This window comes from Anomalospiza imberbis, chromosome 4 (assembly GCF_031753505.1).
Source record: "Anomalospiza imberbis isolate Cuckoo-Finch-1a 21T00152 chromosome 4, ASM3175350v1, whole genome shotgun sequence".
In the NCBI taxonomy this organism is placed as follows: Eukaryota; Metazoa; Chordata; class Aves; order Passeriformes; family Viduidae; genus Anomalospiza; species Anomalospiza imberbis.
Genome location: NC_089684.1, coordinates 34,323,994 through 34,337,044, shown reverse-complemented (window position 1 = coordinate 34,337,044; position 13,051 = coordinate 34,323,994). Strand labels below are relative to the sequence as shown.

Sequence of the window (13,051 nt, the reverse complement as noted above, 5' to 3'; positions counted from 1 at the left end):
TTAAAACAGGTTTGTAATCCCTAGTGGATAATATGACTGTGAAAATGAAGCTTATCAGGCGGTCCTGAAAGCTTGTAGACAGAAAGCAGTCTGAGCCTGAATGTCTAATATTTCCTCCCCTAGAAATGAGGAAAATCAGCTATCTGCATTTATTTATGGAGGAATCTACACCACTTGGAGGGGAGTTTCATATTCTGCTGCTGATTTTGTAACAGATAGCAATGCTTTATCCAGGTCAACAAAAAATAATCTACAAGTTTAATAACTATTTTCAAAATATCACCTTGTACATTTTTAACATAACCACCAGTCACCCTGTGCACCTCACACACTCTGTATGCCCAGGCTGGAATCAAATAACCAGACAGACATGAGTTTTTTCTACAGAATTGCTTTCCTGACCCTCCCACTTCTTTGAATAGTCAGCAGTGGGGAGGCTTAGCCACGCAAGTCAGCCCTTTCCATGATGTACAGGCAGCCAAAAAAGTTGAGAATGAATTCAAAAATCTAGTGGAGTTTACAATTACATTGTAATTACAATTACACATCAAAAAGTTAGGGCAAAGGAGGATTCGAATGATGTGCTAGCTAGATCCAACTAAAGAGACAGAAACTGGGAAATTCAGTCATGGGCAGGGTTATTGGGATACAAGATACTCTGTAAACATATCTATGGACTGTGCAGGATTAGTTTGTGGGTCAGATTTTAAGGGAAATTGAGTGAGAGAGCCAGGAGGAGTTAACATGGGGTAAGGGTGAGAGAACTTGGAGAAGAGGGCCAAAACTGGACACCGAAAAAGAGAGAAACTGCAAAGGGAGGGTTGAGATGAGACAGAAACAACCTAGTTAGGGAGGAGGAAGTTATGCCTTTGTGAACTTTAGGACTGCTACAGCATCCTGGCTTCAGAGTCAGCCTGATGCTGCTATTTTAAAGCATCAAGAAGACCAGGAGCTGAGAGCAGCCCCAGCATGTGCAGTACCCACACTGACAAAGTGCAACCCTACAGAACCTGGATGCAGCAGGTTTAGTGAGGTGCTGGCAAAGGGATCCAGGGTCAGCCCTCAGCATGCCAAGGTTACAAACCAGAAAGAGGATCCAAGGACTCCTGTCAGCAGCAGCTGGATATGGGTTGGAGGCATAGCTACGAAGTCAGTACTGGGTTGACCCTGAAAGCCAAAGAGGACAAAGTCATAGAACTGCTGCCTGCTCCAGTCTCAGCCCCTGGAGTGAGGGGGAGTGGGAGAATGGGACACAGGTGAGGCTTATGGGGCCAATAATGCCTGTTAGTAGGAATGAAGGGCGAAAACAGGGAAGAGGTGTCAAATATTTAATGAGGTGTTAAAACTTCTTCCTCTCAATAACAGATAGCAGCTGATGAGACTCAAGTTGTGTTGGCATTTAAAGGTGCTGTAACAAACCTCCCAGTGTGAGGTCTTGGTATTTCTAACCAGTAAAGCATAGCCTGAGCTCCTGATGTGTAAACAAGGTGAGAACCTCTCCATTGTTCAGGTGTCAACAAATGCTTACACTCCCATCTGTATTGGTTTCAGAGCGCTGTGAAACCAATAAGGAGATGAAAGTTTCCTTGAACACAAAGAAAACAAATGAAGCTTATGCATATAAAAAATGTTTTGCTTTTTTGGGGTAACATTAAGCAGGAATTTTTGCATCTAGCACCAAAAAAAAAAAAATTTATAAAATACTTTACAAGGGCGATTCTCTAGAACAAATGTATCGGTTTTATGCCCAGGTCGACTTGGATTATTCCAACAGTTTTCCACAGTTCTGGCAAAAAAAAAAAAAAAATATATATATATATATAATATAAAATATGCATCTGCATATATGCCAAAAATACAGGTTTTTATGGCCATCTCTTAACACTCCTGAAATGAGCATGGGGAGTTCAAAACCCACCCATGTTTCTCAACTGTAAAATCCATTTGTTTACTACTAAAAAGATCTTATGCATGACAGGCTAACAAAAAATAGTTTTGAAGAAAGGAACTAAAAGGATGACATTGACTTTTATCTGAGCAATATTAGTTACATCACCCCCACTATAGCAATGGCACCATAATATAAATTACTTTTTACTGAACTTTAGGACAGAGAGAAGCCCCACTGTGGAAGGATAGGATGCAGCCAGAGCAAAGGTACCTGCTGGCTTGCCCTTTGCTAAGAAGTTCAAACATTTTTGTACTGCTTTGCAAACAAAAGACACACACACACTTGCAACAGAGAATATAGCTAATGCAAAAATGTAGCTGCTGCGCAGAGGCAAAATATACCTGTTTTTCTGGAAGATGCAATATTGCTTTATTTTGGTGTTATTTACAAAGATAAAGCAGTTCATTGCAATTTTTGTATTTACATAAATTCAGAATTCAGCTTGAGGTCAGAAAAGCTGACTTTATTGCTGTCTTTCAAGTATACACTGCTGACTTCAACTGGCTTTGCAGTGTAACAACAGCACAACAAATTTACATTTTTTTGCAGAGATCACAGTGGAAGACCCATCACAGAATTCATGATTTGTTCACTGGGGAAAACACTTAAGTGCCAGAGACAGGAAGACTTTAGCCTGCAATTATCCATTACTTAAATGAGAAAATTATTCTATAGACCAAAAGCATCAAAATAAAAAAGGACATTTTAGGTTTCATGGGAGTTACAATTCTTTATTATAAGAATAAAACATTGAAAAAAAGGTGTTGGATCATTTACTGAAACTAACATTTGCATAACTTTTTCAGTGTTTTGAATTTGTATTTGAAACATTTGAAAGAAATAATAAGGGAAAACAATATCCTTCTTCTTTTTTTTTTTTAACATGCCTGTGTGGCAAGAATGCTCTAAGTTTGACAAGGGTGGTACCATCTATATACATTTAGGAAAACATGCTTGCTGTGGGTGTACAAAAATAAAATTTATTTCTTAAATTACACATAAATATAAGGTACAAATGTATTTTTAAAATACAGATAATCACACTTGCATTGTGTACATATGAAAATACAGTATTTTAATATTCAACATACACAGACACATTAATGATAAATGCAACTAGTTGGCAATGACAGTTCTCCTCAGTTTATTTTTTGTTCTTTTTTTTTCCCCTTCCAGTTTTCCATAAATATGGAAAAACAGGCTTTTGAAACAACTAGTTCTGTCGGACATCTTGCAGCAGCTTGTTAATTTCTGCCACCAGCTCACTGGCATCCATGAGTTCATGTTTGCCATCACTGAGGTGGTTGAGCACATTGTCAAAATCATCTTCTTCATAATTCTCCGGGATCTCCTCCATGGCTGGCAGCCATCTGGACGAAGGCTGTGCGCCCGAGTGAGTCCCCAGAGTGGGCCCATTGTTGGCAGGGTTCTGGAAATGTGTGCTGGCTGCCCAGGCTGCCACCCCCAGGGGGTAATTTACATTCTTGGCTGGCAAATGTCCCTTCCTGCGCTCCAAAGAGTTGGAGCGATCCATCTCATTGCACTCCGTGTAGGCGTCCAACGAGGGAGGCAGCAGGCGCTGGAAGACGCTGCTCATTTCGGAGAGGAGGGAGGAGGTGCAGGTGTCCCCTGATTCCTCCTCGCCCTGGCAGTCCTTCCCAAATGTTGAAAAGCTCTTCTTCTTCTCACTGGAGTCAGCTGCCTGGGCGTCCTCCTCGAGGCCCTGGTGGTGCTGCTGCTGCAGGTGCTGTTGGGGTGACTGGAACTCCTCCCCAGGGATGAACATGTTGCTTCTGTAGTCGGAAGAGGGAGAGGGCAGCGGTGGCATCCAGCACTGGTCAGAGTGGCCCAGGACCCTGCACTCCTCCGTGCACAGGCGCATCGCTGCAAGAGAGACACAAGAGTGAGCATGCCCTCCTGCTGCACACAGCACCTGCACTCACAGGGATTCCTGTCACCAGGACACAACTTCCCCAGAGATGTTTAAATCCGGTGTTTGGTTTCACCTTGCGTGTGCAAGAACGTGGCAAATACAAATGGTCTGGTACCTCCATTACCAAGAATGAGAACAACCAGTGCAGCTCATGTAAGAGAGTAATGCAATCTCTTAACTAAGGCTGCAGATAAACATGTAAATTCCAGGTGGAAAAACAAGCACTTGTGGCTGGAAACCACACGACCCCTTTGTACAGTTCTAGCTCATTAAAAAATATAAAATAAAAGGAAGAAATTTCTACCTCCAAGCTCTCACTTGAGTTTAAGAGAAGTCTTCCACATGCAACTAGTGAGGCATATCAGAGCAATTGAGTGGGAATAAATGGACAGGGGAAATAAAGAGCAAAGAATAATAACATGCAGAGGGATCTCCTTTTCCATTAAAGAACTCCTTTGTTCTGACAATGAAGTGCATGTAGAATTCATGCTGATCCACTGCCATGTAACCTTTTTAACTAAATCACTTAAATTTTAATCCACTATCAGAATACCTAGGGTCTAATTCCCAGCCTGTGTGACTCTGGGTGTTTATACTGGATTTATACTCTCAGGTGCACTTGCAGCTCTGTAGCCCAAGTTACTGGCCCATGCTGGCTCAGGCCTTGGTATAAGGAGGGCTCTAATCCACTAGGTGGGAATCCAGGTCAGCCACGAGGGCTGAAGAGCAGAAAACAACAGAGCTGCTCTCTCAGTTTCTTGATTTATTGATGTCTCTCAGGTAGAAGCAATAAGATGGGGCAAATGACTCAGCAACCCTGAGTGCTACACTGGTCCAAACTGGCCCACAAAGGGGCACTGCAAGGGTCCTTTGCAAATATTCCAAGAGGTCTGGGAATAGTTCCTGGAAGCAGATACAGACAAATCCCAATGTGACAGACCTGCAGAGAAGGATGTGCCAGGAGAGGTGCTAAATTTTCCAGCCCAAAGGGAGCTGATCATAGTACACAAAGCCTCGCCTCAGGCTGTGTGTCTGTGTGCCTGCCAGATACCTGGAGAAGATCTGGCTGCTGCTGGGGCCATAATGGGTCTGAGTCACCAACTTCAAAAGACAGCTTTCAGAAATGACAGACTCTTTGCATTATGCGTATTTTGACCATAAGAAACTCCTGCCCATATCACTTAATGGTTAGATTATCCCACACAGAATAGAGTTTCTTGTTCTTTCTCACCATATACTGACTGGAAAAGAAATGTTTGCAGTCATGCCCTGGAAGTTTTCCTTGCTCCCTCAACACATTTTCCATCTGGCTCTGGATTCACTCCGTTTATCAAAAAATATTTTGGTACTGGTGTAAGCAGAACTGAACAGAGTATTTCAGTTTTGGATGTACTAGTGATTTATAAAGTCCTACTCTCATACTGTCAGCAATATATTTTTGCACTATACACAGCCTATCATACGTTTGCTTTCCTAATGGCCTTTCCATTCCTGTGAGTATAAACTTTCTCCATGTCATGCATGCAACAGTATGAATTTCTTCAAGATTATAAACTCAGACTGCAGCCTGGATATTGCTCAATCTATTGCAAAATAACTGCTGACCTAGGAAGCTTCAAGCAAACAAAGCAAACTAGAATATATCAGTGGCTGAAGTTGTGATACAAGTGACTAAAATGCCTGCAAGTGTTTGTTCCCATGTATGACGTTTTACAGAAAATCCCCAAGAGTTAGAACTGTCAAAAGACATCTAAGCGATCCATGATAAGTTCTCAATTCATCCCAGAAGGTGAGGATTACACTTCTAATTAAGAAGATTCCTTTAAGACTCCTTTAAATTCATTAGATACTTTCAGTGGTCTGGCATTTCATTAATAGTGAAGTTTGTCTTAGTGACAGTTTTGCAGCTGCTGTTACCAGGAATGGTTTTGGTTTAAAATAATATATTCTGACATTCCTGAACATAAGATCAAAAGATACTCTGAAATAACTGAATGGTGGCACAATCTGTCCTTAAATCAGCAATAAATTTTAAAATGTCCAGATGCACATCTACTTTTTTTTTCTCTTTTTATTTTTTTTCCCAGAACTTAAAGCTTTCTGGCTAAGATTTAAAAAGAAAAAAAAAAAAAAAACCAACAAGTCTTTCAAGGACAGCTATGGAACTTTCTAATCATGTAATTTGTGGAGTTTTGAGGGACTGGCTCCATTACTTTCTTGTTCCACCTTAAACAGACAAACTGAAAGGACCTTCCCACAGCATTTTTGCCTGTGTCTAGACTGACAATGCAGAAACCTTTCAGAATGGAGAACAGGAAACCTTCAGGAAGTTTTCTTTTACATTTCATATATTGGGATTGTCGATCAATTTAGGTCTCATCTGAACAGGCTCAACAGTCTTATCTGAAGGATTAAGGCCACACATAGCAGTAAATGGACATCTGGGTGAGACTAAATACCAGTCTTGATAGCCCAACCGAGTTCTGTCTGTACGGAGAGGAGTTTCTCTTACTTTGAATTTAATTAGCCTGGCATTTTTGGAAATCCTGTCCTTAGGCTTACTGTTTAGAAAGGGAATTGTATGAGCTGAAAATGGGTCATGGGCATTTCAGCCACCTAACAGGACAACCATTCCTGTCTGCTGGCAGCCCCCAGTTGCCCACTGCAAAGGGATCAGTCTTCCTTGGCAGCAGCAGGGCTGGATGGCAGTGCAAACACCATTGCACTTCAAGCTCTCCAGGCCAGCTGAGAGCTCCAGCAGATCCCTCCCTGCCTCCTTGCTAAAGCATAGGAGAGAATGAGAAATGTCTCATGCTAGCTGGCAGAGGATTAAGTAGTGGGAGTTAGTGAGGATGAGGATAAAAATATATTAGAAGTCCAGATTTAGGTAAAAGATTCTGAAAACAGAGTAACTCTTCAAGGCCTCTGGTTTTGAGCACATTTGAGTAGGCAAGTGAATGGCCAGGTATGTGATACAGGACCTAAACTGGAGCAAAATACGCACAGAATATTTTAAAGTTAAAATGTATAAGAAAAACAATTTGAACTTTTGGCATTTTGTCTTGTCTAGCATTACAACTCTAGTTAATACATGGGGGTCACTTTAGGAAGGCCATGTGTTGCACCAGCCCCCAAAGGAAAGGGCCTACATTTATAAAATCACTTTACTAAACTTGTTACATTTATAAACATGGTTCAGTGAACCCTACTGAAATTATCTGGCCCTCTGGTTATACAGAGAAAACGAAATATGATCTGAAGTAAGAACAAGATCTAGGGTACAACCAGAGGCTGTATAATTATTAAAGTAATTACAAAATTCTTCTATCTGTACTAAGCATGAATTCCCATGACCTTTTATTCAACTTTTATTTGGGCATAAATTTAAAAGCAATACTTCATACACATGAATATGTTTATGTGTATTTATCCTACTGTCACTCACCCTTTTCTAATATTTTTCTTTTCTGCCCTCTGCCCTCTTAAGCTCTTGCTTCCAGAAATTAGAGTTTCAAGATTTAAAATCTAGGAAATATTTAGAACCTTCCCTTGCTACTCAAGTTCATTTTTCAGTGGGAAAAACACATTTCTTTCTTCTCCATCCATATTTCTGGTTCACTTTCACATTCAATTTCTAAATGGTAAAACTTTGTGTCATATGGATCAAATCCACTGCGGAAAACCTATCTCCCAAATTATAGGTCACTGTATTTTTAACAAACCACAAGTGCCTGGCTTTGCAAAAACATCCACCCAGTCATTAAAAGTCTAAGGACTTAGAGAAGATCATAATTTAAGGAGAAATCTGGAGCCAGCTCATGATGTGAGTAACAAAAAAAGTAGGCATTGCTCTGGGTAGATTTGCAGTTGTATCTGAGGTTTCATTTTAGTGGATACATCAAGGCTTCAACTCAGTATTTATCATGAAGCAAAGTAAAAAAGGAAGGAAACATAGGACTTGAAAGCTAAAGAATTTTTGCTTTCTCAGTAGTAGTTTTATCAAAGTGACAGCCAGGCAGAACTGTAAATAAACTGCTCAGCTTCCATTCTGCTCTTACCTGCAGGAATTCTTCCATCTGTAAGGAAAAGGTCACTGAATCCTTCCCCAAGAAGTCTGTCAATTGGAGACTCTCTCCCCAAATCATAATCACTGTCTCCAGCTTCACTATCACCCCGGCCACTGTCTTTCAAGCTGAATTTATCCATATCTTGTAGCGCATATCTGAAAAGAGAATTGTGGAGAACTACATTATCTCAAGTATGTTATAGTCCAGTTTTTGTTTAAAAATACATGTCTCTATATTTCTGATCCATGTACACTCGTATGTAGTAGAACAAACTGGATTCTTACCTGTAGCTTCTGGAGTACTTGTTTCCTCTAAAACTTGGCCTTGGTTGATACTGGCCCTGATGAAGCATTGAGAGAAGCTGAGAAACCTGCTAAAGAAAAGGTGAAAAGATTGATTCCTTGAAATTAAAGCTCAAGCTTCTAGCGGTAAAACTACTAATTTGCTTCTCAAGTTTTTTGTGGTTTATTTTTTTCCCCTTTAAGATTTAATTAAATCAAATTCCTGCACATATATAATGCAGTACAATAGACTATTTGGTAGTGTAGTGTCTGACACAGGAAACATCTGAAGACTCTGTAAAATGAGGAAGTTCAATGTTGTTCATTAGCCTCTGACTTCATAATAATTAATTCCTTATCAAGTAAAACAAGCAATTAAAAAGAGGTGGAGTTTTGTTTTGATTTAATACATTAGAATCAAGCCTTTAATGTTCCAGGATCCTAGTTCAAAACAAAACAGCCTTGCTTTACATGTAAAGAGTTACCAGGACACAGCTCTCATTTATTTAAGCTATGACCCAGCATTTGCAGTAAAAACTGAGACAGGGAGTCGCAAAGTTTGAGATGCGCTGCAGCTGTATGTTACTGCAGCTGTACTCAAACTGTGTCAGAATGTTTTAGCTCTGCACCGCCATTAATAAAAGAGTTTCCTGGATTGTTTCTGAATATAAATACTCAGGCACTCATTCTCAGATGGAGCTGTACAGAGAGGAGGGAAAGGGAAGGCAAGGAAGAAAGAGTGAACAGTTAACCAGTGCAGAACACTGTGTTCCACTCCATTGTTTTGACCTTACAGGGAAGAACCAAGGAATAATGCTATTAATAGATTTAACCCCCTTCCTCAGGGCAATGGAATCTGTTGATATTGGAGTAAAAAAAAAGCTGTGACATCGAAGAGAAATCCGTTACACATTCCCATGAGGCACAGACCTGGCTGCCTCTTGCTCTCACAGACTGCATGCAGGTGTGTGTGTATGCTTCCAAATGAGTGTCTGCATAAATGGATGTGCAAAACCAAGGTCTGGACCTTACCTCAACAGCTGGTGTAGCATGGGTGAGTTCCAGGGAGAAATTTTCGGGCACATGGTTCGAGGAGATGGTCACCAGGCTATTCAGTGACTGGTGACTGTGGTGGCTCTGCTGGCTGCTCATTTGACCCCTCTCCAGGGCCGGGGATGATGATGGCGAAGCTCTGTGGTGAGATCTGATGGGTAGAGTTGGCACCAGGGTGATGTCCCCTTTGTGGATCTGCCTGGAGGGACGTTTTGGATGGTGCTGGTAGGTTGATTCGGCCATGCGACAGTTGTAAGACCTGGTGTCCTTTTTCTCTCGATTGCACCTCGTAGCAAAGATAACCATAATAACCAATAACACAGCACATATAGATCCTAAGGATATAATCGTTATCATGGAGATGTCCAGGGAGGGCTGGCTTACCAAAGTTGCTTCGGTGCTTGAAAATGAATAAACATGCTCCAAAATGGTACATTTCAGAAGAGCTTTAGTACTAAGCTGAGGGCTGCCTTTATCCTGGACTATAACCAAAAACTCCCATTGTTTTGCTGGAACCGATTCAACACTCACATTGATAGAGATGTCACAAGTTTGGGGATCCATCACAAAGATGCTGTTTTCCTTGTCAGCTGCTATGGAGCAGCTGAGTTCAGAGTTCATACCAGAGTCTCTGTCTGTAGCCCTTATCCTGGTGACAAGAAAGCCAATTTCAGCATCTTTAGGGATTGAGATTTCTGCTGTGCTGTTGCGTAGTGCTGGCCCCACGATGACAGGAGCGTTGTCATTTTCATCAATGATGGTGAGTACAACAGTGGTGTTGCTAGTGAGCTGCTGGCTCCCTCCATCCCTAGCTTGGACCATGAAAGCAATTTGATTTACTTCTTCATGATCAAAGGTTCGCAGGGCATAGATCGCCCCATTGGAGGGATCAATGGTCACATAGGTGGTTATAGAACTTCCCAAAATAGAGTTCTCCAAAATAGTGTATGTCACCTGCCCATTGTCACCTAGATCTGGGTCTGTGGCTGTGACTGATGTGATGTATGCTCCAGGGGAGTTATTTTCCAAGATAACAACTTCATATCTCTTTGTCTGGAAGTGGGGTGGGTTGTCATTTTCATCACTGATTTGGACAGTAAAGTGTTTCACTGTGGAAAGACTTGGCGTTCCCTTGTCCTCTGCTATTACAGTCAAGATGTATTCAGATCTCTTTTCCCTATCTAGAGTGGCATTAGTTAAGATTAAATAGTTATTTTCATAAGTCTTTTGAAGTTTAAAGTGACCATGCCCATGAAGCTTACAAACGATTTCTCCATTCACACCAGAGTCCTTATCTTGCACTCTGACCAAGGCAACAAAGGTGTCCAGGGGTGACCCCTCAGAGATGCAAGCTACCTCTTCTCTCTCTGTGGACATCAGATTTAAGTTGATTTCTGGCTTGTTGTCATTCACATCCACAACTTTAATTATAATTTTGCAGTGAGCTGGAATAGAATTTGGCCCCATATCCTGAGCCTGAGCATCAATTTCATAGGATTTGGTTACTTCATAGTCCACTTGTTTCAGCAGGGTCAGGTGACCTTTTTCTGGGTCTATCCTAAAAGTTTCTATAATTTTGGCAGACACATGACTGCTAAAGGAGTACACGACCTTCCCATTGGCGCCCTCATCTGGATCAGTAGCATTGAGGTCTATGAGCAAAGTCCCAATAGGAGAGTTTTCCAAGAGTTGGATAATATATGACTGCTGCTCAAAGACAGGGCTGTTGTCATTGGAATCAGAAATGCTGATTTTCAGGAGGGATGACCCAGATCTCTGAGGCACCCCTTTGTCAGAGGCAGTGAGTTGAAGTTCATAAGACGACTTCAACTCACGATCCAGCTCTCTGACCACAATCAGCTCTGCATACTTAGCACCGTCAGTCCTGGTTCTCACATCAATGCTAAAAAAATTGTTTGCAGAAAGGGAATAAGTATGAAGGGAGTTGTCTCCCACATCTGGATCAAAAGCACTGTCCAAAGGGATCCGAGTTCCTACAGCTGCACTCTCTGATATCTCAATAGGGATAAGAGCTCTGGAAAACTGTGGAGAGTTGTCATTAATATCCAGCACTTCAACTTCAACATGGAAAAGCTGCAGATGTTCAGTGGGCAGAGTGATCACATCAAACTCTATGGAGCAGTTTAAGTTTTTCTGACACAGTTGTTCCCGATCAATTTTAGCTCCTATGCTGATTTCTCCATTATCCTCACGGACTACAAGTAAGGGAGAATTTCCCCTCTGCATGGCTCGAAACCGAACTGAGGAAGGGTTAGGCATTTTTAATAAAACATCAGCAACATCCTCCGATAGTCTTGCTATTACTGATCCAACCCTCTGCTCCTCATAAATCCTGTATTTCAAATTCTTGCCCAGCACAGCATTATTGCAAGATATTATGATCAGTGCAAAACTGAATACAAAGTGTATTTTATCGTCAATTCGATACATTTGCAAGTTTTTGAAATTAATTTCTCCCAATAAGATAAAAAGCAATTATTTTGCCTTCCCTCGGTACCTTAAATCCAAAGCACATCTGGTCCTTTCCAGCTTGTAAACGCCTTTTCTAGCCAGCCAAGTATTAATAACTTACAGATCAGAAAACTTTTGGCGCTTTTTATACACACCGTTCCGGGACATCCAGATACAATCTGTAAGCAATCCACGCTTTCTCATTTGACTCAGCGCTTCTCAAGCAATCCACGCTTTCTCATTTGACTCAGCGCTTCTCTTCCAGGCTGAGATGCTCCGGGGCAGCGTGCTCCTCTCCCACCCTCAGCATCCAGGGACCGCCGGGAGCCGGCGGGATGGATCTGCAGCCCGTCTTCTCGTCCTTCTCCGTGCCCGCCGCCGGACTGAACGCCCTCTCTCGCCGGCTCCAGCCTAAATTCCTCCGCAACTTCACTCCAAGTCCCCAGACAAAGCTTTTGCCCGGCCTGTGCTGAGCCCAGTGCAGCCAATCAGCCGGGGAGGCGAGAGGAGGGGAGGGGAGAGAACGGGAGGGGAAGGGAAGGGAGGGGTGGGGGCCCGCAGCCCGCAGCACGGCGCGCCGGGGCGGGGGAACCGGGAGCGCGGGCGGCCTCTCGGCCATCACCCGCCAAGGATGGGGGATGGGGGATACAAATGACTAATGGGCAACTTTAAATCAACGTCTATCCTCCCCACCCACCGAATTTTCATGGCAATTTCGAGCGAGGTTTTGTGATTTTAATTCCTCCCCTTCCTGCCACGAGAAATGCGATCGCACTCCTTATTTACATACTTTAGGTTACCCCTTGTTTAACTCGCTGGGAGCCTTTAAGTGGGTTTGCTTAGTAAAAGAGCCGGAGGTGACGTCTCGCAATCCGTGCCGCAAGAGCGTCTTCTTGCTGCTTGTTAACCTACAACCTGCATGTTCCCAGTATTTGTGCTCCTGCTCGGAGCCCTGCGAGAGCTCCTCCACTCCACGGAACTTGTCCTCCTTCTTCCCAAGTCAGGAACATTTTGCATTCTCTGGTCCTTCCCCGGCTTCCTCTCGCAGCATCTCTGCCCTCAGCGCAGCTGCCTCTGCCTGAGCCCCTTTCCTCTGTCTGTTCATGTGAGCGATTGTTTCTGAGCTTTTTTATTTGCTGTTCCAGTGCTACTTCAGATGATCTTTTTCATCCTGTTTGAAATAGCACTTCATGCTCCACCGTGACAGTCTGTGCTAAGCACACCTTCTACATGCCAAGTATTTTAAAGGAAAAAAAGCCGCAAGACAGATTGTTTGGAAAACAACAAATTCCTC

General features: G+C 42.4%; 1 protein-coding gene across 1 annotated transcript; it reads right to left on the bottom strand.

Annotated features, from left to right (window-relative positions):
• Positions 1-2,911: 2,911 nt before the first annotated feature.
• PCDH18 (protocadherin 18) lies at positions 2,912-11,885 on the bottom strand. The gene is made up of 4 exons (XM_068187878.1): positions 9,265-11,885; positions 8,236-8,321; positions 7,943-8,106; positions 2,912-3,835 (listed from the first exon to the last, which is right to left on the bottom strand). The coding sequence occupies exons 1-4, from the start codon at positions 11,734-11,736 to the stop codon at positions 3,165-3,167; spliced, it is 3,393 nt and encodes a 1,130-aa protein (XP_068043979.1). The 5' UTR covers positions 11,737-11,885; the 3' UTR covers positions 2,912-3,164.
• Positions 11,886-13,051: the final 1,166 nt, after the last annotated feature.

Bases quoted from the DNA above. Each gene is read 5' to 3' on its own strand.
- PCDH18 (XM_068187878.1), bottom strand. From the start codon at position 11,736: ATGTATCGAATTGACGATAAAATACACTTTGTATTCAGTTTTGCACTG. The intron at 8,322-9,264 runs GTAAGGTCCAGA...TTTCTTTAGCAG, and splicing joins ATGCTACACCAGCTGTTGAG to GTTTCTCAGCTTCTCTCAAT. The intron at 3,836-7,942 runs GTAAGAGCAGAA...TCTCTCTTGCAG, and splicing joins AGATGGAAGAATTCCTGCAG to CGATGCGCCTGTGCACGGAG.